The sequence below is a fragment of the Syngnathus typhle genome, linkage group LG9 (assembly GCF_033458585.1).
Source record: "Syngnathus typhle isolate RoL2023-S1 ecotype Sweden linkage group LG9, RoL_Styp_1.0, whole genome shotgun sequence".
Classification (NCBI taxonomy): domain Eukaryota; kingdom Metazoa; phylum Chordata; class Actinopteri; order Syngnathiformes; family Syngnathidae; genus Syngnathus; species Syngnathus typhle.
In genome coordinates, this window is record NC_083746.1 from 6,932,679 (window position 1) to 6,959,228 (window position 26,550).

General features: G+C 41.9%; 2 protein-coding genes across 9 annotated transcripts in view; one reads left to right on the top strand and one right to left on the bottom strand.

Annotated features, from left to right (window-relative positions):
* frmpd4 (FERM and PDZ domain containing 4) overlaps nt 1-11,446 on the bottom strand; it is a 32,833-nt gene extending 21,387 nt beyond the window's left edge. Inside the window, exons 1-2 of the mRNA XM_061286840.1 lie at nt 11,289-11,446; nt 7,007-7,195 (exon numbers count right to left, since the gene is read on the bottom strand). Coding sequence (XP_061142824.1) covers nt 7,007-7,071 — 65 coding nt within the window. The 5' untranslated portion in view covers nt 7,072-7,195; nt 11,289-11,446. The remainder of the gene's footprint in view (nt 1-7,006; nt 7,196-11,288) is intronic.
* On the top strand, nt 406-22,413 carry LOC133159633 (rho GTPase-activating protein 6-like). 8 transcript variants are annotated; one of them, XM_061286821.1, is made up of 14 exons: nt 406-482; nt 9,974-10,067; nt 16,728-16,887; nt 16,953-17,024; nt 17,876-18,138; nt 18,249-18,447; nt 18,548-18,603; nt 18,683-18,833; nt 18,906-19,054; nt 19,972-20,151; nt 20,501-20,598; nt 20,671-20,876; nt 21,122-21,199; nt 21,411-22,413. In XM_061286821.1, the coding sequence occupies exons 2-14, from the start codon at nt 10,032-10,034 to the stop codon at nt 21,899-21,901; spliced, it is 2,139 nt and encodes a 712-aa protein (XP_061142805.1). In that variant the 5' UTR covers nt 406-482; nt 9,974-10,031; the 3' UTR covers nt 21,902-22,413. The 8 variants fall into 8 exon arrangements, with proteins under 8 accessions (XP_061142805.1, XP_061142803.1, XP_061142800.1 ...); XM_061286819.1 differs by having other exon boundaries at nt 466-482; nt 9,974-10,085; XM_061286816.1 differs by lacking the exon at nt 406-482 and adding an exon at nt 9,753-9,907 and having other exon boundaries at nt 9,974-10,085.
* Nucleotides 22,414-26,550: the final 4,137 nt, after the last annotated feature.

Below are 26,550 nucleotides of genomic sequence, written 5' to 3' on the forward strand. Positions count from 1 at the left end.
CTGAATTTATGATTTTGACCTTTTCAAATTGTTAAAGCTTCTTCTCTGTCATCACGGTGCTCCAAATACTTTTGTATCATTTTTGTGGTCACAAAGAGGCGATAATATTAAGTGCCTCAAACATTTAAAGTGGTGTACCCGATAGACGTGACTGTCAAGGAAAAAACAGACTGCCTTGCCGGCTAGAGCAATATTACAATAATAGAGTGTGGATATTTGATTAGCACTGACTGCACTTTTGCATTTCAGCAACAAAGACTCTTCACGCTTCGCTTTTTCAGCCACAAGTACATTTGTCATGATATTGGGTCAACAGCCAGCCAGAAAGTTTTCTCTTTCTTTACCAAATGGTTCAGCATGTGCAATGTCCAATGAAAGCTGTCCTCTGTCTTTAAGAGATCCTTGAGGAGCAACTGAATACAGAGGAAACCCAAGCGAGTCAAAGTAAGGCCCATCCCAGAATCGAAGCTTCATGCTTTGAGGTAAGTGCCACCGTTTGACAGTTGCCAATTGTTTGAAACACTCCGTGACAAGTATGAAGTCATAGCTCTCAATTGGACCGTTTTGTGTGGGCACTTCACTCAGTAGCATTTTACCTTTTGTTGCGGGCAATTTACTCAAGAGTTTTAACCTGCCACTTCTGAAATTGAATCCATGCGCAGCTTTAGGCGTTTGACTTGTGAGGTTCTATTGCATTTTCATTTAACATTTCTTCATGATCTCTATAATATGGTTGACTTGACTTTCTAATTTGTATTTGGGCTCGGAGGCAAAAGCCAGACATGCGCACGTATTTTTGCTGTTCACCACGGAGTTGTTAGCGGTGCAAAATTGTAACTATTGCAGAGAGTCTGACGTATGAAGAGGAATAAAGAAAGCTAATGCTAAATGCCATCAAACAAATCACTGAGTATAAGGAGAAAAAAAAACTTCTTTAAATCTTGACACCATTTGAAGAATCACTGCAGGTATGTTATCTAAAGGAGAAAAAAAAGCATCTTCATAAATCAAACTCATCGGATGGGGCACCGCCACCAAAGCCTGCCAAGAGGCAATTAGCCTCGTCTGTGATCCAAGTGGGCCTGATATTTCTTCATGTGCCTCCGACCATGTTTGGATGAAAGAAATAACTAGACTAAAAAGAAAACACTCTTCCAGAAAATGCTAACATCAAATATCTGTCTACTGAGAGCATCTTGCGCCACTGCGAGCAGCTAATTAATGCTGGCAATATATTTGGCCGTGTAAAAATGGAGTTTCATACTGTGGACAGGTATAAAGAAATGACTACATTTGGGGAAAATCGCAACTGTAGACTTTCTCTTCATAAGGTATCATAATCTCCATAAGCATAGTAAAGTTCTATTTTCAAGCAAAATCCATATGGCACTAGCTCACAACCGTTCTAGCGGTAATGTCGTTTATTAATCGAGCTTCTTAAGTCTGTTTTTCCAGCTGTGTAATTACTGCAAATCTAAGCCGGGTGCTTGGAAGAATAAAAAGTATGAATCAATAAATATGTCACATAGTAATGGATGACTAACCAGAAATAACTACCAAACAAAGAGTGGCGGATGCTTTTTCAACCACATTTCGTAGCTGCCTTCTTCGAGTCAAGCGGCAACCCTTCCTCTATTAAAATGCCACAACTTATAAGTCGTTGCTGCGACTGATGCGCCCAATAAAGAATGTTGTCTCTATGACTCAGGGTCAGTCTCCCATTTTTTTTTCTAGCTAGCGTCACAAAGGCAAGATTAATGAAAAAGTTAACCAACCAACCAAGCATACTTTTTAAAAAATCCGATGTCCCAGATTGTTGGAGGGAATTGTTGAGAGACAAAAAAAAAGCAATATAGCGTATTTGCGAGAGCGGAGGTTGACCTCAGCGAATAAAGAGATGAGGCCTGATTCGATTTAAATATAGCAACAGTGTCCTTTGGTGCTAGCTTTTGAGAGACTCAGCGTATTCTGGACAGTTGCGTTTGCCCATTCAGGCTTGCCGGCCCCGAGCCATCGTAAGTGGCGGCGGATATTAAGGTCAGACGGCAGCGTGATCTAAGGAGAATATGGCCGAAGCTTTAAACATCCAATCCCCCTGCCCCGCTCATCCCGTACTCTCCCCTCTTGAGTTACTTTCGAATCGGCTGAACTCAGTCGTTTGGGACCACTTGGCCACTTAAAAAACCAACAGTGCTTAAATTTTGCAAGACCCTGCCTTTGGATAACCCCGCGCCTCTAAAAACTGAAAATAGAGTGCAGCTGTTTTGAATGCCTTGCAGTGCTTAGTTGAATCCTTTCCAACATAATTTATGAGTGTATCCTCCTTAAATGAGGTAAACCCCCTCAAAAAGATATTTGTCCCACTCGGGGAAATTCCAGAATTGACAATTCCTGGCCAAATTTGTTTTGAAAGTGACCCAAAGTAAATCTCTACTTTATTACGGTTTTGTACCGTTCGTACTTCTCCAACGAAATTGCCGGAAAAGAGGATCATTTGCGATTTTCCCAAAGCTACCTGCCACTGTAGCAGCAGAAGTATTCCACTTCACTCATGCGATGATAATTTTTGCTGATGTATTCAGTGAATTAAACGGCTTTTAGAAGTGAGATTAAAGATGGCGGTGATGAAGGGTTTCCCGGATGAGTAGTAATTTTCTCTGCACCTGCTATTCATCGTAATACTTGTTTGAACGTGGGTCACTGGTGGGACAAGTTTGATCCTTTTTTTTAATATTTCGATTTTTAAACCAAACAATACCGTTAATTGACTCACTGCAATACACATTGTGTATGTTATGTATGCGAAGCACGGATGTAGTAGCCTCGGGCCTCGAGCGGCGATTTGACTAAAGAAGTCTGTTCCCCCTCTTTATCTTCACAGCTCCGAATTTGAACTCCCCACTGCCTCTACCGTCACATATCTGAAGCCAAAAAGGCTGCATATGCCACACTAATCACCGAGTAATGATGTTGATAACATCAGTCACGATACAATCACCAGGCGATAATCCGTATTTTACAGGAAAACGTTCTGCAATCAGGTTATCTCTGTAAGTGAAGAAGAGAATCACACTTGAAACATCTATTTCATATATGTATAAAAGGGCTGCACAATATATCTAAGAAATATCTATATCGCGATATTGGCCCAAGCAATATGCATATTGCAAAGACATGAAATAAGTTACTTTTGGAATTGTATGCTTTAACTTAAATTTGACCAGTCAGACGCAAACTTTTACGTGCATTCAATAGTTGGACATTGGCTAAGAACATATTGAGTTTCATTCTTTTACCACATGAAAAAAAATGTAATCTCATTAGGTATATATTAGATATCACAAAACTATCAGCATCGCTATATTCAACATCCATATCTTGCAACCAGCTTCTAGCGTGAGCCAGTGATCATCCCCGACTGAGTTATATCACGAGACAACACAAGGGCCACCGGGGGACTACTCACTGAATGACAGTGAAGATGCCGAGCTCGTTGTCGTCCGGGTTCATTGCGGCTGACAGGTTCTCGGCGCGGGCACTCCTTCCCAGCGTTTCCCGTCAAGGCATTTAGTCCCCCCCCCCCTTCCTCGCACTGAAACGCTCTCGGCCGCGCTCCCCCGACTCTGCAAAGTTTGCCACCCTCTTGCTTTGATTTGGACTTTTCCTTTCTTGTCTGACTGAGCCTCGATCCCTTGTGATTGCGCACTGCGGCCCCGTCCAAGTGACTGGCCCCGTGCCCCCGGGCAGGAGAGCGAGCTTGTCGCTTCTGCCTGGCTAATGAAATAACATCACATTCCAGGCCAGTGCATCAGAAAACAGAGGGATCAATGGCGAACAGCTGGACTCCGACGGGGCGTCGCCTCAATGAGCACGTTGTTTGGGCAAAATTCACCGACGCTCCACTAGGCCGCCGACAGAGAGATGACGCAGTAGTGGCGGAATCACCTCAAAGGCGTTATTTACATCATCACTGCACACCAATTTGCAATAGCTGACATAAAAATCTGATCCCGGTATGGGGCTTTTAAAGATGGCATGTGTTACAGGCAGGAGAGCTTAAAATTAAGCTGAAAACATAATCCAACTCTATCATTATCTGACTGCCAACTGTCAACCTTAAACGAGCCAAGCCTAAATCCTATATAAACCACCAAACTGGATCTTAACCTAAATGTGGCATCCTTTTTTTTTTTTTCCATCCGTCGTTGCTCGTTTTATCTCTCCGTTTAGAGGCATTCTCTTCATGGTGTTTTTAACATCATGACTGTTTACGCTCCGTGCAGTCAGCCATGCACGATTGGCGTACACAGTCTTCCATTAGTTATGAACAAAGGCACGTGTCTTTGCCTCTGCAAGCAAATGGATGTGCTTGCGTAACACAGCCCCTGCCTGTACACGTAGAAAGCCTTTCAGTGCTGAAAGTTCAGCTCGCAACTTGGACTCCATGAAGGCTGACATTTTCTTTTGTCTGTTTGCATGCTTGTGCAGAAATAATAGGACCACACTGCACAGAAAATAAATATGGGAAGGAAGTCGTCAATATTGGGATGGAGGTGGTGGGGGTCATTACCAAAAGAAATGAGCCGAAATAGTGTGCTATGAGAATTGTAATTTTCTCAGTATAGTTGTAACACGAAATATTACATTGTTAAATTTTTACCAGATGTCATTGTAGAACAATCTTAATTTTGTGTGGGAAACAAGGCCACATTTTACAAGACAAATCATATTTTAAGAGCTTAGTCCAAATATCGCAAAAAATCATTCAGAAAACATTTTAATTTGACATAATAATGTTGAGAAATAGATATAAAAAAATCATCATTCTATGGGAATACGTTCATAATTTTTTTGAAATTTAAATCCGATCAGAATATAGTCCTAATTTTGTCTAGAAAACAAAGATCAGTTTCCCCAGAATACAATTATGTTATTAGAATCGAGACAGTCAGTATATTACGAATAAATCGCCTTTAATTTCCAGTAAAGTAAAGTCATAATATTTCCCAAAATAAAATAACAAACATTGTAAGATTGTACAAAAAAAAATCTTTAATTTTCCAGAAGTAGAATATCAATCAACTTGTGATGAAAAAAAAGATGCAATCACAATAAGAAAATCATAATGTTCGGAGAATAAATTCCTAATATTGGAAGAATAAACACCTTGCTCGTATCAAATATGATTACACTCCAACCGTTTTCACAGTTCCCGTGCTATCTACGCAGTAGCCTTGCGTTGAGCATATGGTCAACGTGTAAAGCAGACAAAAGCAGAGATTTTCCTGGGAGCAAAATCCAGCACATGAATCCATCCAATCACGGGGGGCCGACTCCCGCCCCGGGGCCGCAACACACTGCATCAGTGGCCTGCTTTTCTGTGACACGCAGGTCACAGCATTTGGAGAAAGAACAGAGGCTGCGTACTCGTACTCGTGCCAATCGTAAATGACTAAGAACCACATTTAGCATGTTGTCTCTGGGTCATGAAGGCGACAATTGAAGATGAGGATAATGAGGCCCGTGCTGCTCGTTTTGTACCGGTGGCTGCCGGCTCTTTTTTTTTTTTTTTGCCACGACAATGTCATGCTGCAACCCCTCAAAATTCTCAAATGTCTTGAAGGATAGCCTCGTTATGAAATTCAATGGAAGTAATCTTCAGAGATTTCAGTACATTCAAGCGCTGCTTAAGTGTGTTTTGCTTTTTTATTATTATTTTTGCTTTTTGTGTATTGTGAAGGTTCCTCTATTCATATTCAGTCAGATGATTTAAGAATGCATGACAGCGCAATTAATTCCAATTGTGTGTCGTTTGGGGGTGAAGTGCTACGCAAATTTATTTTTAGCCCATCAGCAAAGATTTGCGCAGCTAAGAGACTTTTACTTTTTCACTCTTATTATTTTATGATGCTCAGCGAGCAGCAGATGCACCGATTTGCATAAAATGATGAGTGTCTCAAAGCACATTGAAAGAAAAACTGTAGCTAATAAACAAAGTGTTTCTGATTGGCCCTCACTAAAAGCTTGCGGTGGAGTTTGGAAAAGCTGGGATGTTATTTGCATTGTTGGCGACTGCACCGATATCCTCTGCTTTTTTTTTTTTTTTTGCAAACAAACAAGAATGCCAAATAGGTCATTAATCATCGCTAATTAGTTAGTAATCAATAAACAGCCAGGAACAAAGACTTACAGTGCTTGCACTTTAAATCAAAGGCTAGCATTAAGTTGCGGACAATCTTTCACAATCTCATCCATCTTGATATTTTTTTTTGTACACCGACTATGCCTGAGCGGCATTAAAACGACCCCGGGATACGTTGCTCGATCCGTAGACAGGAAGTGCACAGGAGTCGGTCATTTTTCGTCAATGAGATCACAGGATATCACGTTCCTGGAATCGGTGTCAGCACGGCTGCACAAGCCCCTCCCCCTTGCTGCTGCCCCCTAGGAAGATAGCATTCACAGCATCCAGCCATTAGCTGAAATGTGGGAGAAAAAAATCAATGTGCCCGCGTGAAGCTCGCGAAGGTCATCGGGCCAACGCTCGAATTCCGCGCGCCGCTTCGGGCCGGGCTCGGAGCCTGCCGGTCAAGCTTCATTTCTAATGTCACGGATTTGAATCATTATTAACATGACCATATGCAGGGTAACTTTTTGTTGATCAAAAGGGAAAGTCGTCGTTAATCAGTCGATGAATATCAACAAAATAGGTCGGTTTCCACACACTAGCCTCCTTTTTAAAACAAAATGGGCACATCCGAGTCATTATTTATTGGCGTTTGACACCAAGCCCAGTGAAACGGGAGATTTCGGCAACTTTTATATAACAACATGGCATCCCGCAAATAGATCTGGTGTCACAACAGGCAACGTGAAAAGGACAGTTCCTATGAATGTGACATGTTATGAACTACCATATCAACCATTTTACTCATTCTATTTTGATTTGGCATATTTTACAAGATAGACTATAATCCGACCCCCGAATATGAAGCATCCAACGTACCTCTGCATCTCCATTTTGTCGTCCACCATGCCACTTTGCTCATTTGCATCCCCATTAACATCCATGTCTCCTCGCTCTTCCAGATACTAGCAACAAGAAGGCAAATCGCTTTCTGTTGTGTTGCTTGGTGTGCACAGGGAGGGGTAGAGGTAGAGGCCTCCTTGAAGCATTGATAGCCCGGAGTAAATTCTATCAACAGCAAGGGGATATGGAGAAAAACGAGAAATCAATACTTTGCGGCAGCTCCCGTTTGAAGCTGCGAGAAACGCAAGACGGCACGGCACCGATGCCTACGCTGCTGCTGCTGCAAAAGTGGTTTAATCAAGTGTTTGTCTGACAACGAGATTGCATTTTCCTCCCTCCATTACTCAGACCCATTACCGGACATGTGCAATTCGAAGAGATGGCAGGAGAAGAAATGATGTCAAATAGATGCACTCAACGGAATACGCTAATGCATCGTTTTTAGTTAGAACTGCTCACAAAATGGATGCAATGTGCGACATTTCGCTAGTCGTTGGCTTCTATTCTTTGTCCGGTGCTTTGTGAGGACATTTTGCTTGTTAGTAGTGGTTCATAGCACTTTGATGCCATGCTTGGCTGCTCCACTCAAATCTGTGTTTAGCTCCTGAGCGCAACCAAGTGGCCAACAGCTAACACTGCAAGCTCAAATGTGGTCACCTACAACCAATTTGAACAAAGATTGGATATTTATTTTTAGGGGGATTTTCTTGAAAGAGCAACTGGTTAACTTTATAATTTCTCTTATCAATCTTCTGCTTTTACATATTGGAACCGCGCAAGTGTTCCTCAACTGGTCTCATATTTCCCCATGACCCACTTTAATAGAAGTCATTTCCCCTTTAAATAACTTTCAAAAGTGCATGAATATCATCTTTTTCACTGCACTACCCAATTAATGTACTGACTGTATTGACTTTCAGGATAGTGTATTAGCGCCATCTTGTGGTCGTAACTCTTTAAACCAGTTTGAAAAGAAAGGCGATGACTCATAAAAAAAGAACAAGAATTCTCAAGAGCATGTCAAACACAATCACCCAGACAAAACAACCTTATTATGAGCAACTATAAAAACATAGTCAAGTTGTTTTCATTTTTCTTCTACTGCTTAATCTTTGGCATTTGTAGTTGCCAAGTTAAAAGAAAAAATAAACGAGAGGAAGGAGACAGCCTCCTACGTACAGAAAAAGCTGGCTGCCAAAAATGCCACATTATCCTTCATAATATTGCAGTCCAACTATAATTAAAAGCAGAAAATGGCATTATATTAATCTGGTCATTAACTGGATGATTTTGTTTTGTAAAAAAATGTCCTTTCTTTGCATTCCTAATAGCAGCAGTCAAATCTGCACTTATCCCACTTGATAAGTGACACAGTATGAAGTGCAGTGAGAATCATCCTCAACATGGCCACCGCCAAATAAGTGGATCAAACACAAAGCCGCCGACCTCTTATCGCCACTTCCCCTGTCTGTTTGGTGGACCCGCGTATCTGATGGACGCTTATCGAGGCCTTACAGCGCCGGTTCACATGTCACGTTATCACACAGGTCCTTTCCCCGAGGCTCCCACAGGAAGACCGTGTTCCCTGGGCACCGCATGCCAGGGATCTGGAGCGCCCTACAAACTACAGGGACTGTGGGGGGAGAGGAGGAAAAAAAGAAATGCAGCGCAGCCCGAAGAGGACTGGGAATGTATACCAGTGGAAGTCTGTCTAACATTCCTGTCATGCTGAGTGGCTAATAACACTCAAGGCAAGTTGAGGCCTAATTAGGAGAAAGTCAACCCGAGAAATCCACATACAGAACGGCTGATGAAGTGGGCCACTTAGAAAACCATCGGTTTATAATTTAAATAAACAGAAAGACCCCAATCTGAGCCTTGCATTTGGAAACAACTTTCCTAGAGGAAAAAATTTGAGACTAGAAAGTCCCGATACCAGGTATTGGTATCGCGCTCTATTTTAAGGTATCGGGTTCCCTGGTGGCTACCGATACCAACCACCGATACTTAAGAAGGAAGGTCAACCCCGAAATTTTCTTTGTGCACCATCAGCCAGAAAAAGCTTTTTATTCTTCACTTAATAATTTTAATGCCCACTTTAGTGTAATAAGAAGTTAACCACTGAAAAAGATAAAAACAACCAAAATCTCATCTGTTGATAACAAGGAAAGGAGCATACCGTCTTTATTTTCTCACATTCTTTGTGAAAAACCACAAAACAAAATAAAAAATAGAAGACCTAACTAATGCTAAGATGCTAATCATTTTATGCTTGTTGAACTGGCGTTTTGAATTCTTCGTTTTGTGCGTATTGCTACCCCAAAATATGTGCAAAAGGTCGAGCTTGTAAATTTTCACTGCCGAACTACTTTGTACAACTCACTTTTTGCATTTTATCTTTAAAAACCTCCGTCTCGTTTTTTACGAACACTTAGGCCTACTATGCCACTGTAGTTTCGTATTAGTCATGATGCTGGTAAGTTGTAGAGCAAAGTATTTTTCTAAGGTGACACTTGGCGTCAAAACTTTGAAAAGCACTGCACTACTGTATAAGGACAACTGATCAATAGTACTCGGAATACTTGTGTCGTCGCTGGTGCCAGCCTTTGCAATTTGTCATTGCATTTTGTCAGGGGAAGTAACTGGGATGAAATGATGGATGAGTTTTGTTTATCTGCAAATCTTTAAGGGGGGGGAAACGTTCCGCCTCAGGTCCTGAGTCAGACTCTGGGTGTGTGTGTGTGAGTGCATGTGAAGAGGAGGGGGACTCTTTCATAATCCCATGCAGGGTGATGAGTTGTAGATCCACTCTTCGGGCTCCGTTTGGACTTGTGGCCGCGGGATGAAGCCTACGTCTTGTGTACTCTTGCTGCCCTGGTGATTGTTTAAGACCAACATGGCCGCTCAGGGACTCCTAAGCAGCGTTTTCTCCTGCTCCCTCAGTCCCAGGACCATCTCCAAACGTGGACTGAGGCAGACCAGGAGCTTGGACCCGGCACTGATGAGGCACTATGGAACTGAGAGCACGTCCTATCAGGTCAGACACCTCACTCAAGTAATAACATTTCACTTTTTTTTTTGTTATACTGATGGAATTTTGTTCTGCTCATGTTGTGCTTATAAAAAACAGGTTGAAAAAGAATGACTGATTGCAAATTCCAGTAAGGATGGAAAGTCCCCCAGGGAGCACAGCTTTTTGTAATCTTAAGAGAGGAGGAGTAAAATACAATTGGGGTTTTATTGGATAGTTAAACATGAGTTAAATTGAGGTATTACAGCGGCAGAGTGGATAATAGCGCAAGAGAATTTCTGTACTTATGTGTTGTTGACACTAGGCAAAGAGAATGAAAGCAGCGATGTATGGAGCAACTTTACATGCAAATTCATGTAAGGGAATGAATAGTTTGATACACATATTGAAGCGAGCAGCAACAAGAATACAAATATTTTTAAACAAACCTAAACATGTATTGATGAATAATCTCTATAGAAGCGCAAACATTTCACCTGAATTTTTCTTTTAGAACATACATTGGTATTTGTATTTTATTTTTCCTCTAGCTTGCTTGAGATTGTTTGTTGCAATATTGCTAAAAAAAAAACAAAAAAACAACAACGTGTGTTTGTCAAACCCTTATTTTCTAAAACTATGTCCGTCGATATATAAAATGAATGCCATGAATTTAAACTCAGCAGTGGAGTATCAACTCGAATTAATGGAGACTAAACAGGAGTAAATATGAACAGCAGCAAAAATAGTCAGCATATCATATCAATAAATACGGTGATCATTAAAAAAAAAATACAAGAATAATCAATATATGCAGATAGTAATAACGCTCAATAGTGAATGAAAGTTTAGAAAGCGATGCACGTTCCATGAAAACAAAAGTTGGAATCTGCAGGCATTGCGACATTGCTGCATTTTCACAATCGAGCAGACCTCGCTTACGTCAGCAAACGCGGATTCAAACCATGTGTGTGAGTGTTTGTCAAAAAGGGGTGTGACAGCATGGAAATACGCTGACACATTTTGCAACTATTTCGCTGGATGCGACTCAAAATGGCCTTCTCATGTCGGAATAATTTGAGACCCAAAAAAAAGGTTAACCCTTTGATGGGCCTTTTTGTTTGTACACACACACACACACACAAAAAGGAAGGGAGTTCTCCACATTAATTAGCAACAAACAACTTGTGTTCAAAGTTAAGTCCAATGATGTTATAGTATCAGAAAAATAAATCGCCTTTTTCTTACCCTGTAATTTTTTTCTCCAAAACAAAAATGGAAAAAAAAAAACATACTTTGATTTATGATCCAGGGCGATGGCTGCAAGCGCCTCTTTTCATTAGTGCTAAATCTGCTGTGGCAGTAACGCGCGTATAATTTAAGACTGTTTGTTCTGCACGGCCAGTCCTCATGGTAACACTGTTTATTTTGTGCAATGGAACCTTGACATTATAAATAGGCTTGTAATAATAAACCAGATATCTGGACCATCTTATAATCGTCAGCAAGAGCGTCGGAGCGCTTATGTAATTCTGATGAAATGGATTAATATACAGAAAATAACTTTGACGTGTCTTCAACGACGCTTTGCTTTTCACCTTGTTTTCTATTTCGCTTCATTAGGGTCAAGTTGGAGCCTATCTATGGGGAAGGGACGCCAGACTGACTCGTTGCCAGACAATTCCAACACAAACAAGCGTTCACACACACAATTTAGAGTCTTCAATTAATCAAGATGCACATTTTTAGAATCCCTAGTACCTAGAAAACGCACGCAAGCACAGGGAGAACATGCACACTCCACAACGGGATTTGAACTTCAGAACTTAGAGGCAGACCTGCTAACCACTAGCACACCATGCTGCGCACAGTTTTTAAAAAAAAAATGAGCGCAGCTGACTTAGCATGTCAAACTTTTTGGTGACTTTCCCACAATGCTCATTCCGAAACGGAGACTGCAATGGGTGACAGCGCGTGAGATCTCAGCATACCTCATGAGAGCCTAGCAAAAGAGCAAAAGATCAACTCTGCATTTATTTTTTTCTTTGGGCTTTTTGCCACATGTATTCTCAAAAAGAAAGACACGCCTCAGAATGAGAATAGAAGAAAACAGACCTAGAACGCAAGCTTCATTTTAAACTCTAAAGTTGATGTGAATGTGGATGCGAATGCTTGTTTGTCCCTATGAGTGTCTGGCGACCAGTCCAGGGTGTGACCCGCCTCTGTCCCAAAGTCAGCTTGGAAACATTTCAGCTCACCCCGTGACGAGCGCTATGGAAAATGAAGTTATGTTACCTAAAAGATGGCCGGTACCCTTCTGAAAGATGATGATTAGGATAACTGACTCCGGAACTGAATCATTTAATTTTCATGGGAAGATTTCTCAAACAACTCCTTTTCTTGAACTAAATAAAGAACATTGCACGCATGTTAATACTAAACGGTCTTATGCTCACTAGGTGGTGGTGGGGGGGGGGGGGGTTCAGTAGCCTGAGTGAACGTTAGAACAAAGACGAGTCATCTGGTTTACATAAATACCATCAAATAGTGAGCCGGCACGTCTTGATCCATGGCTTTGCTTTCCTACGGGCCCGTATTTCTTCCCACAGCACAGTGCCCTTTTTTTGCATGGCATGGAATTAAGCCTCTGCATCGCTATGGCAACTACTCCTCAGTCAGAAGAGCTGCTGGCTGGATGGATGCATGTAAGCACAGAGGTCATAATCAGTTCATTCAAATCTCACGTTTGTTCCCGAGATGTTATTATCTCCAGCGTGTCAAGTCACAGGCCATTAAAGTGACAGTGAGGAACCATATCCCGATCAAAGTGTCTGCTTGGAAAGTAAGGGCATAACAGGGTTAACCTGACAGTAGATGAGGTGTATTACCTCACCTGTCATGGATTTATTAGGATTTCATTGTACTCTTACATTTTGCTCTCTGACTGAGATCAAATGGCCCCCCTTACAAGGGGTGCACAGTTATTGTAAATATAGTAGGAATGTATAGTTGTAGTGAATGTGGGGGACAAAAAAAATAATCGTACACTGTATACACTCAAGTACTCGCTCAGGCTTTTTTTTTTTAATTTATAGAAGATAATGTTTCGTTAAAACATAGCAATATTTTTCGATAAAAGATGTGTGCATTTAATTGTATTTATTAATATTTATTTGATTTATTAATATTAATTTAATTAATGTTATGTTAACGTTGTGTACTTCACCATGGCAACGTTAGTGGAGGCTCATAGGAATTGATGCGTTTGCGTCCCCGTCAATCTGGCGTAAATTTCACAGTGCATGGTGTAAAGTTCACCCGAACGACGTAAAATCATAAACACGTTGGCAAGATAAAATTTAACCGTGACTTAAAGTTCTCTTATGTAATAAAATACCGAGATCTATAACGCCTTCGTCTCCATTTAGATTATTACTATCGCTCTTTTGATAAAGTACTTCCGCGACGGAGCTCTCAAATTGGTCAGTGAACGCGCCACGCGTTCCGCTCCTGTCAAGAGTTTGGACCATGTCTGCGAACATGAAGACTCTGCTACTTATTCTGTCGGGCAATTTAGTTGAGGATCAAGCAATTTGGGAATGTTTCTTGCAATCGTTGCACGTTTGAGTGTTCGAAATGGGTGAACCTCGTTTGAAGCGAAGCGTTACCTTTCACGTAAGTGTTATTCCATTGTTTTATCAAATTGCGCTTGCAAACTTTTTTTTCCTCCATGCACTTTTCAATATGTGATGTGAGTGTACATGTTTAATTTTCTTCAGATTATCTTAATGCGATGCTACATTGTGTTACTGAGCTCCCTAGTGAATAATATTATTTTAGGAAATTGCTGCTTTTCTTTAAAAAATAAAATAAAATAAAATCACCCATTTAATCCTAATAATATTTTGGCGGAATAATTAAAGCCACTGCAAATTGTTATGTTTTTATGCGGGGAAAAGGAAATCAAGTCAAACTCCATTGAATGGCTTCCTGAGCACAGGGGACCCACTCACCACCAATCTGAATGGGGCCAAGCGCGTTTCTTGTGTATTATCGCATGTTTCGATCTCTCCATATTGTATGAACTACCTCCAAGCTTTCCTGTCATTGTGTTCCAAGAAAAGGCCAACACAAGCTTTGCATCTCAACAAAGCCTTTTAATTGGGTTCAAGTGCTGTCTTCTCGGTAAGGAAAGGTGCAGCAGCTTAGTGGTCAACTGGAATACAAACATGACAATGTCTCAGTGAAAACGCAAATGAATGTGTTTAAACTCATCAGTGATGAGAGTTGGAAGGAGTCAAGCAGTCATGAGTGCTTTAATTTGGCTTGCAAAGCAAATGTCCAAAGAGAAAAATCCAACTAGCCTTAACGTCCCATGTCCAAAAAACATAAATATGTATTCTAAACTTCACACACCGCAGAGAAGAGTGTTGTTACCAACCCTGACAAAGTTGAGGGAGTAGAATTATCTATAGTAAGAACATAAAATGAGGCCTCGTGAAAAATCAAGCTGTACTCTCTGCTCTCAAATGCTGTGGCCATCCCCAACGCTGAGAACATGTCTGACTCGACTACCAATCAAAAACTACAACCCCAAATAATGGAGGCCAAGCATTGTACATGGTGTGAGAAATATTTTTAGGTCATGAATATAAAATAGTCCAAAACGTAAGTGCTTAGCATGCCTTCTTGTGCCACGTGTTGACATTTTACGTCGCTGCACAAAGTAGTCCATTGTGCACAGTTTGTAGCCTTAAACGGATGTTTTTCAACATAAACAGGCAAACAAAGAGATGTACTTATTCTTGTTTCGATGGATTGATGGCGTCCCATCCTCAAATATGATACGGTCAAGTCATCTGACTTTTTCCTCCATATTGTATATCGAGTTAGCCCTTTTGACTGACGATTTATGTTGTGTTTTCATGACAACATTTGAGGTAGTGCCAGGAGTTGACTGACTGATAACAGGACAGACATGTCATTTTGTTTTTTTAATGTGCGTCACTGATTGTGTCGTGGTGCACTTGCCTGAATTTGTGCCTGACTCCAGGCAGTGCGGGTTCAATTGTGCCTCACTGATGGTAAAATAATTTTGTTTTGGGGCAGAAAAATAGGCTTCCCTGTCACATTAATCACACGTTATCTGTTCATAAAATAATTCCACCTAAGTTTTGTGTAATTAAGGTGTAGAGGTCGACTTCAACGTCGAATCTGTAACTTCAAGACGTTATTGAGCTTGAATAAAAAATAAATAAATAGATGAGCACCTGTGGGAAACTTTCTTGCTATTGCATCACAGGTACTTCCATGCGGGAACTCTGATGTCAAATTGAGTCACAAAAGAGACTTGTGCAACACTCGTCTGCCAAAACATTAGAACAATCTAATGAGATCCAATACAATTTGACTGGGGGAAGTGTTCATTTAACAATTAATCGGTTATTGGAATTTTATTCTGCCGATATCGGAACCAGCTTTGTTTGGGTACTAGTCTTTACTGTATACTCGTTGTCATACCCTCACATGTAGGAACACAAATAAATATGTAAAAAACTAATCTGTGGTTGAATGGGATTGTTGTAGAATCTTTGGCAACTGTATCCTGATCGTATTCCCAGCAGGTTATGTTGTTGATCCCCGTCTACTGTAGCGTGAACCTAATTCTCATTTAATGGAAGCCAGCCACTTTAATGTAAGCCTTATCCTGATAATGAGCAGCTAAGCCTCTTTGGAACACGGCTCATATGATTATCTTGACTCGCGCCGGATGGATCGAGGCGTCTGTAATCTGCGGCGCACGGTGATGCTCGACAAGTTTCTGGATTGCGCATCAGATTATTGGAGTTGTCGTGAGCGCCGAATCACAACGTTTGCCTTTTTAAGCGTGGGGGTTGACAATTGTGCTCATGACTTTAAATGTGTGGGGTTTTTTTTAGGAGGTGTGTGTGCTTCTGTGAACACATCTCAGTGTGCACAAGATAGTATCAGTCTTTGGTGTGTGACGCAGGGAAATGATTAATACCGTCGTCACGTTCATGGTCAGTCACATCCTTTTCAAGCTTTTCATGGTGTGTGATAGGTAATTAGAATTTAGCGTGTGAAGAATTCTTGAAGGTTAAGCAAGTGCTGGTTGCGATAAAAAAAAATCAATGACAAATGATTTTGCCTTTTATACACCAAATGAAATATTGAGGTTGTTGAATTGTAGTTTTTTTGTGACTCAAGGATTTTCAGATAAAAGACGATCATGTTTACTTGGTTCTTGAACTCATTCACTGCCGACCCACTTAATATGGATTTTTGACGTCTATAGCCGTCAATGGTAGTGAATGAGTTACGTGGGATTTAGCATTTTCCGCCATTTCATATTTACAAGTGCTATCCCTCACTTTCTGCTTTACTGGCTGAATTAGGGCCACTGACTTGTAATTGCTTGGTGTCCCAATACTTAGGGCCATATTCAACTATCATATTGCTCCAGTGGATTAATTAACATCATTAGTAAAGGCTCGGCCCCCAGCTACACATCGTCTATTGGAGAACAAAGTGCTGTCACGCCACTCTACTATGCCGGCATCCAGTTAAGCTAAAATTATCCCCGTACAAATGGTATAATTGAGTCTTCGGGAAATTAATTTCACTTCCTTTTAGTTTCTTTTAATTTCTGCACGCGTGTGTCCTCAGGGAAACTTCACATGGAACAGCGTGTCGGGACGCTCCGTGGGTCTGAAGCCCGTCCCGCTGCAAAGCCTCTCTGAGCTGGAGAGAGTTCGTCTGCAGGATGTTGCCTTCAGGCGACTCCTTTGCGATCGGAACTTGGGCTGCCAAGTCACCATTCCTAAATGTATATTTCTATTACTGTTACACTTGTTGTTTTGTCTATTAAACCAACTGACACTTCTTTTTTAGATGGCCACAAATACAAAAAGTCGCTCAGGCGTAAGCTGGATTCACTTTCCAAGGAGAAGAGTAAAGACAGAGGTAATGTGTTAAGTGCTTTTTTAGGTACACCCTCACAGGTACCACTTTTGTACCCTTGACACTTGATTCCTCCATGCTCTTGAGTCGGTGCCAATTGGTTTATGTGGCAGTGTTGCGCAACGTCTCGCCACTGATCTGCTATAAGATTATTCACCTCTCTCACTCAGGCTTTTGTGAAGCAAGGTTAAGGTTAAGATACCCGATTAGGCCCTTAATGGATCTTAGACGTCCATAGCCGTCAATGGCAGTGAATGAGTTAGGTTTCCATAGATCTCAATGTTTGCTGAGTCAAAGTGCAGTTATATCCCAACTACAGTAGTTATTTCTAGTGTTTTTTTTTATTTTTTTATTACATCATGACGTTGAAGCATGTTCCCCACTGAGGAATGTCATTTACTGAAGCCCCTCCTCCACCCTTCCACTTAACCATACTCAGCCTCTGACACTTGAAAGGAATCTCACCAAATGTACTCAAGTTCATGAAAGATAAACAAAAATAGTCTGAAATGGCGGCTCATTGGTTGCAGTATAAAGCCACGCCCGCCTCTTCCTTTTTTACCCTTTGTTTACAAAAGCCCCTAAGTGCTCTCAAACTGAATATTGAATGCGTGCCAACCTCGGCCCAGCCTTGTTTAATACACTTTGTAATGTCAAATATGCGATTTAAGGATTAGCCCCACTTGGAAATGAACAAAAATGTTGCACTAACGAACATCATTTATCTATTTTTATTAATATTCTTATTTTTATTTGATTGGTACCAATCAGCGTTGTTAAAAAATGTATACATATTTAATTGAGGAATAATAAAAAGGATCCAATGAAAAGCTAAGGTCCTGTCTGTCCCGCAGAGGCAACACCGCAAGCCTTCAGCATCCCGTTGGCGCAGGTCATCTGCAACGACCGCACGCAAAAGCAGCGCCACGACGCGCCGCAGGAGCAGCACTGCGACCCCACCGAATTAGTGCTGTCCTTCCTCCACTTCACCTCCACCTTCAAAAAGGCCAACAAGGAGCTGTCGAGCAGCAACTCATCCCTCAGCTCCAATTCAGAAAGTCCCAATAAATCGCCGTTTGCTCGAGCGGCCGACCCGGCTCCGAGGACGCGCAGGAGGGTACGATTAAAGCTCACAGTCACCCAGTATGACCTCAAATAGCAGCCTCTAGTCTCATAGTATTTATTAAGAAAAAAAAAAATGTGTTTGTCACCCATCCACTTTTAAAGGGCGGCGTGTCAGTGGACTGCATCACCGACCTGGACGATAACCAGTCGCAGCTCTTGGAGGCCCTCCAGTTGTCTCTGCCAGTGGAGACGGCGAGCAAAAACAGGAAGAAGAGGCACGACAAAAAACTGAGCCTAAACCCCTTGTACCCCCAAGTGCCCAAAGTGGTGGAACTCTGCTGCCAGCACCTGGAAAACCACGGTACTCGCATTGTGAAACAAGTTCCCCAGAATCGTGGGGTCATTACTTAAAGTTGTATTTCTTTTCACAAATTTATGCGAATACTATCATCTCCACGTAGGTTTACAGACTGTGGGAATTTTCCGTGTGGGAAGTTCCAAGAAAAGGGTGAGGCAGGTAAGATGGCAGTAATTAGTCACATTAGCTAGCACTGGATCAGCGGCGTCAATGTATAAATTGGTTTTCTTTCCTCCAGATGCGTGAAGAGCTGGATCAGGGATGGGAGCTCCATTTGGACGAGCAGCACAGCGTTCACGACGTGGCGGCCTTGCTTAAAGAATTTCTCCGCGACATGCCTGACCCACTATTGACTCGGGAGCTCTACACGGCGTTCATCAACACAACGTGTGAGGCGCAAACACAAATAGGCGTGAACAATAGCAGATGTCAGTCAATGACGTCTTCTCTTCTACCGACAGTGTTGGAGCGGGCCGAGCAACAGAAGGCCATCCAGCTCTTGATGTTCTTGCTTCCTCCTTGTAACTGTGACACGCTGCATCGCCTCCTCTGCTTGCTGTCCGCCGTGGCTGCGCATGCTGATGACATGCTGGACGAGGAGGGACACAAGGTACACAAGACACCCCTTCTTTCACTTACCGTATTTTCCGGACTATAAGGCGCACCTTCAATGAATGGCCCATTTTAAAACTTTCTCCTTATATAAGGCGCACCGGACTATAAGGCGCACCATTAATGCATCATGTCAGATTTTTAATCCAAATCAAATCATTCTTCATTTTATCTCTCTTATTTCAACTTCAGACGCAACAAATTACTTTATAATCACAAAATAATGATCCGTAGTCTTTTTGATTCATGATTCATAGTCTTCAGCGGGCCACTTATGATTGATTTCATGACACAATACTTCGGGCCAGTTTGAATTTAAGAATTTGGTCCATATAAAAGACGCACGGGACTATAAGGCACACTGTCGGCTATTAAGAAAATTTTTGGTTTTTAGGTGCGCCTTATAGTCCGGGAAATACGGTACGTGAAGAAACAGATTCTTAAAAAAAAAAAAAAACGCTCATTCCAAATATAACGGGGTTTTTTTCACTTAATGAAATCATGCGCCTTTTTGAATTGATTGCCCTGCTGAACCTTGTGGGAAGGCGAGTGCGCCTTTAATCATCATGTTACTTTAAATCTGTGCTTCTGCTTGTTTGCCTAAATGAAGGTCAACGTCACATCTACCGATTACAAGGAAATGAATAGTGGCGGAGCGGTGCCGAGTTGTTACATTGTTTGTAATTAACCTCTTCGTAAGATGTCACAGGGAGATGTGCGCGTGAATTAAGGATTGTGGTTAATTAATCTTTCTGGATGGGGGAAACGTTTTGTATTAAGAGAGTAGGTCGAAGTTGCCTTGTCATTGATCATAACTAGCAATTAGACGCTATTATTCATGATGCCTCTTTATGTTTCAAAGTGCAATAATCATCCTTAATAACGATGTAGCAATCCTGTCATGGATATTTTCAGAAACCGGGAAACAAGATGACCTCGTTAAATTTAGCCACCATCCTGGGGCCCAACCTCTTGCACAAGCAAAAAAACTCCGACAAGGAGTTTGCTGTCCAGAGTTTAGCCCGTGCCGAGGAAAGCAATGCCATCATCAGCGTGCTCCAAACCATGATCAACTCGTGTGACTCTCTATTTCTGGTAAGGCACACTTACTATAAACTGTTTACCATCAAGCCAGTGGAATTTTTTAATGGAGCGCAGGCGCCTAATAAAATGTAAACATTACCTTTATACGTTTTTACAAATGTACTTTTATGGTCACTGGTATACAAAGTAGAACTTCAGTGAAGACTCGGAGGCTCTTCCGTGGTGTCAAGTTGAATTTTGTGCAAAATAAGAAATACAAGATGTGTATAGTGCAGACGTTTTACCAGTCTAAAACCAATAACATGCTATCTCAATTGTCTTGTCTGCTCGACTGATGAATTGCTCATTGAAGTGAACAATTTATATGACATGATAACAACGATAGTGCCCTCCCTGTCAGGTTCCTGCTGAGCTACAGAATGAGGTGCTGCTGAGTCTCCTAGAAACCGATCCTGATGTTGTGGACTACTTGCTGCGGCGGAAGGATACTCGATACTCGTGGGTATCGACTAGGCTCAGATTGTCTCTCATGATGAGCTAATCAATCACATATAATGTCTGTTTGTTTAGCGATTCAATCCTGAGGGCAGCGCACGGGTCCTCCCTGATGGAGAGGTGCTCCTCCAATGAGTCCCTGTCCAGCGGCGAGGCGTCCCCTTACGACAACAGCTCCCCCGTCCTATCCGATCGACTCCTGCTCCTGGAGGACGACCGGACGCTTTCGGAAAGCGGCAACGAATGCGCGTCTCGAAACTCGCCAGCGACCTTTACAACAGGTAAAGTCGAAGTCAGGTGTGCCGCTTTCAACACTTGCGTGTTTGTGAAAGCATGAGGCTCTGACAGCGTTTTTATAACTGAGATGAATGGCATTGCATCACCTAAAATGACTCTGCTCCCAACATGCTGCGAAGTAAACTATAATTATACTCTCGTGTAGAATAATTAGCGGTCCACTCAAAGCATTTATTTTTCACTTAGGCACAGTGATTATTCCCACTCTTTCTTTTGTTTATGTGCTTAGAAGAGGCCTTGGAGGATCACTTCTGGGACACCTGGCATCCACTTTTCAGCAAGAACGTTATTGACCTTGACATCAATGGTAATATGTTTTCATCGAAGCAGTGCACCGCAGCTAATTTAACAAAAGCGAGAACTCAAAATGTGTGTACAGTCCAAAAAAAAAAAAAACATGTTGCGCAAAGCTTTACTTTTCTCACGTCGCACGACACGTAAATAACTCGTGTTGCATTTGTTAATCAACAAAGTGCAAGGAAAACGCAACCTTGAAATGTCCGTCTGTTTTCTCTCAGGCTCCCTCGGAGACATGTCTGAATGGAAGTCATTTGGATCGTCGGAGGGGCTGAGCGGTCGCCAAGGTAACAACAAGCTGCCCGTCAGCCCGACGACAACCTCATTGGATGCTTCGGGAGTCAGGCCACACCTCCCGGCGGCTCGCGGCAGCAGCGGCGACGGCCCTCGCGACCAGACGGGATCCAAGCAACCATTACCTTCATTACACCAAGCACCCATCAGCCAATCCGGAGCCATCGGCTCGAACGACCTGGCAGACAGGGCGAGACGCCCCGTCGATGCCATCCTTGCCGATGGAGGAGATTATTTGTTTCAACCTCTCGGTGAGATGCGTGTTTCTCATTCTCAATCCTCCATCAGTCTGCCTCGCCAACCCCAGAGCGGAAGCACCAGAACTGCGCCTGAACGGGCCTCCAGTAAAGCAAACGGCCATATTTGGCAGATCCTATCGACAAACAATGGAGATGCGCTGCCCGAAACCCTGGTGTGACAAAATCATGAAGACTTTTTTTTTGGCCCATCATAATCAGCTGCTGAGATGATGCTAGTAGCAAATTCTCACTGGTAGTTCAAATCGTTTCACTGATTGTTCTATATACTATGTATACATGCGCTGCTAAGATATATAAATGTCCGTGCATTAATCGTCAATTTATATATGACACGTGTTTTCTTTTCTAAATAGTCTTGACAATCAAATGCATTTCAGCCTTTAAAACATGTATAAATGTATTTTCTATTTAATAACTTAAATTTCAGCCAGATTCAAATGCTGAATATAAACACAGTCGTAGTCGTATTTTCATAATTTGCCATAAGAAATGATATTCACCCGTATAAGATACTGCAAAGAAATTTGTCGGAAGCCTACTAAAAGCCTTTTTTTTTTTTTTGTTAATAATTGCACTGCAATTTTTCTGGAACTACTGTAAATGTGTTAAACCTAATGTTTTTAGTCACACATTTTTCTCTACATGCATTAAACACCATATCCGCAATCCACCTCATTCTCCAAGTGTGTATTCACTGCATTTGTTTTAATTAGCTACATCCTTTTAATCTCCCCGATGAGTTGCTGTTACAGGTAAAGCCTCCACGTTTTCAAATGCTTTGTTTGACATCATCATAGTGTCGCACCGTAAATGACTTTAAAAAGATTATTGCAAATAAGAGGATTCATTTGACTAGATTTGCTCATTATATTAAGAAGCCAGCGTGAATAGAAATGGTGCATTTGATTAAATTCAATTTTTCTTTTCTTGTAGGTGTCAGAGTCACTTTGACAGTTTCCTTACTGACCACATGGAGGCAGCATTAGACCAGAGGTAAAAGCACCAAGCAATTGTTGCTTCATAGCATTTCAAATCTACTGCACTTTGATACTGCTAAAGCCAATAACTACTTTTGCAGCCTGGTAATATTTGACATTTCCAAAAGAAAGCTTCACACAAAGTGAAAAGGTGACACACTGAATACAATGTTAGGAGCCAAAGTTATGAGATTTTTTTATTGATCTTACTTAGTCTATTTTGACAGAAAAAAAACAGACATGGAAGACTGTTTATTTGGGTTATTACTGTGGCTCAGGGCTTTTCCCGAGCTCCTGCGGCTCACTTTGATGCCACTCGCTGATCTAATAGGCTGAGGTGCCTCTGTCATCTTATGTGAGCGACCTCCTCCTAAGATGTGATGTTTCATTTCACAAAATGTATCTGGTGGCAGCGCCTTAATGGACATCAAGAAGATGATCCTTCTGGCCCGAGAGCTGCCACTGTTCCCGGCAGGCGTGCCATCCTCTGGCTGGCCGGCTGGCATCGGGAGCAGCTGGAAGCGAGAAGTCCAAGGTCACCTCTCCAGCAAAATGAGAATGAAGGCGGGTGGCTGACTGTCCAATAAGGAAAAGAGTCACCCCGCAACGTTGTGTCAAGGTCAACCATGACAAAAATCTCCTCAGAGTTCCACTAGAGCCATGGTATGTATACTAAGTTTTAGAACCTCATGGCTCATCGCCCTTTCATTTTTGTCGTAATCGCTCCATTCTTCTGTCAAGTACAAAATGACCTTGGGAATATCAAAAATTCTTCCACGCACTTGACGGACTGTACTTTGCAACATCATGCAACTGCGATTCACATTTTAAATCATCGCAAAACCGGTTGCCAAGACCCGCCACTCGTGAAATTTTTGTGTAAGTGGAGGCTTGCACGGTTGAATTAATCCCGCCTCAATTGATTGGTGCCTGTTGCAATGGAGAAGCAACAAAGGGCAGGACAGACCAAGCGAGGCCGAAGCAGAGCGAGACCAAGCTGTCCTGGAGAAATATTACATTTCAGCCATCCATTCATTTGTAAACTGCTTACCCCGCACGGTGTAGAAAGAAGTCACAAAATAATAATTCCAAAGTGCATTCTAATCAATACGAGAGGATTGCTCCTCTATCATTCGTGATAGCCGTGACAAATTTGCAGTAATATAGCATTGTGTAGTGAGCCTCGGATTTTTATTTATTATAGTGTGAACGGCACATCTCAAAGTGTTAGTTCAATCTGGTTTAATATTTCATGATTGCCACGCCGGCTTTATTAATGTCTAATGGAAGACCCTTTTGATCCCGATCGGTTACGCTGACCTCATTGAATGCCATCATCATCGCGTTTATGTGCGAGGAGCACACATGGTTTTGTTGTTACAAACACACAACAGCTTTTTGTCAGCTTTGTGCTCGGAGTCTTTTTTTTTTTTTCCCCTCGACGCGCATATAAACGCGTGCAGATGTGCAATGTGGATTCAGGGGATGCGTCGAGAGGCAGGCAGCAGATCAATGTGGCTCGATTGCAATGTGTCACTTCTTTGGCAAGTTGCATAGTGAATGATTCACTTCTTGAAATTGTATTAGCAGCACTATGCGGCACACTCAAAAAACAGTATGTGTTACTTTGAGTTATTTCTCCCGTATATCATAACATGTGACTTTATAAGACAGCTTTTCAGATTCCGGTCTGTATTTTTGTCATGTTGTGGACAATTAGCATGTAGCATATAATTGGGTATGTCTCTATTATAAAATGTAGCTCAAATTCTCCCTCTGCTACTATAACAGTATGTTATATTATTAATGTTTAGTTACCTTAGTGAGTTTCCTCCGAGTCAGGCAACATGGTTAATTCATGTTGAGTTTTGTTTTTGCCACAACATCCAACTTCTTTAATTATAAAACCCGCACAAGCATGCGAAGACGATGCCGAGGATTCTAACCCAGAACCTCAGAATTGTGGGTTAACAGTGCTCACCACTTCTCCATTAATGTAATAGATTACGCTAATCGTAATGCATTTAATATAAAGACGGAAAAAAGCCTTTGCCGCTCAAGCCCCAATAGGATGAAAGTTGTGAACCAAAGTGCCTGCAGTTAATAATGAGGGCTCCTTTGGAAATGATTACAGATGAGTGCATTCCTGTGGAAAGAACGGGGGGGAAAAAAAAAAGCAAAAGCTGCCCCGGTTGTTGTTTAGGACAAGATGACGGATGAACTTAAATTACACTCCCGCCTCTTCTATTCCTCCCGGCATTAAGGAATTTAGTGAATCAGCAAAAACCCCAGACAAAGCCACCTGCGCATTTTAAAGTGAGCACAAGTTTGGGCAGATTGAGTGAACATATGCTATGTGTGTCTGAATATGCATCAAAGCCCGAGTGGGCCAAGTAAGAAGCTCAGCTCAAAACTCCCATCTGAATGAACTAACATTAATACGTGTTGATTTCATGACAGAATCCTGCAGTGAAGGCAAAGAAACTGCTCATTCATCATCTTTCTTAATGCTTGGAAGAACACCAAGACAAAACTGTGAAAAAGTCCCTCCGATCTCCAAAACGACTTTCCTCCCTCGGATCTTTCGCAAAAAGAACAACCCATTGTTCTCACAGAGCTGGAACGGGACCGGACTGATCGTTCCGAATAGGCATTCGCTATTGATTGTTATCACTGGAACGCTCAGATGTTGTTTCTGGAAAATAAAAAAATAGTGTATTTGAGCACATCGGTTCACTTCAACTTCACTGGTACCTTGCCAAACCGCAGACCTTCGCAAACATTCTCATTGGCTAGAAAGAACTGTTTTTACAACAAAGCTGAGAAATTCAAGGTTCTGTTGGCGCTTTTGCTAATCTAGTCCGTCTTTGAATGCAGTTGCTAACTAGACATGTTAACATTACGCTACATAGCCATACATAGAGAAGCAGCTATGCTTTCTTCGTAAATTTATCCAGCTATTCCATTGAGGCCCATTTCGTTTCTATTTTTGAGAGACGGTAACGATTTAAAAAAAATAAATAAAAGTGAGTCAGCTTCACAAGAACGCTATTGCCCTCTCCTGTCCTCTGTTTCACTTTTACTCTGCAATCTCTGTCTTTAACTTCCTCATAGTGGATTTAACCTTCAAAAGCATATTGAATCATCTTCTGATGGTGTCTATCTGAAATGTATTTTTGTGGTTTCACAAAAATTGCATAATATTATCGAACCAAGGATTGCAGACGGTGAACGCCTTTGTTAAATCTGAAAGCTTGACAGACTTGGCAGCACTTGTTCAAGGTTAAGGGATATCGCAAATGTCAAGTACTGCCTATTAAAAAAATAAGCAAAAAATAAAATGAAGTCAATACTTTTGTACTGCTTAGTAATATCTTTCCAAATTCTCCATCCACCTCATTCAGCGGGTCACGTAAAATCATTTCTCCACGAGTCGTAATGGTCCGCCTTCTACCGTGACCTGCGGCAGGTCATCCCTGGCGCCAACCATCCCGCTCCGCCCGCCCACGCTGTGCCAAAAGCCCTGAGTCAGCACACCTCACCCCTAGCCAGCACGGGCGTACGCGCTCCAATCTCGATCCAGGGAAAAAGCGCTCATCACGTCGGCCGTATCTCCGGGCAGCCATTATGCTACCTGATGGATGGCTGAGAGTGAAAGATACGCCTTAGTACTCTCTTTGGAGCAATGTGTCCGCACAACAATAGAGGTATTTAGATTAAAGAAGATGGACGGATTTAATCACCATCCATAGGTGCTTCAAAAGAATACTTTCAAATGTTGGCTTCCTCGCTCTTGGCTTTGTTTGTGAAAACATTCCCCTTGATTAAAC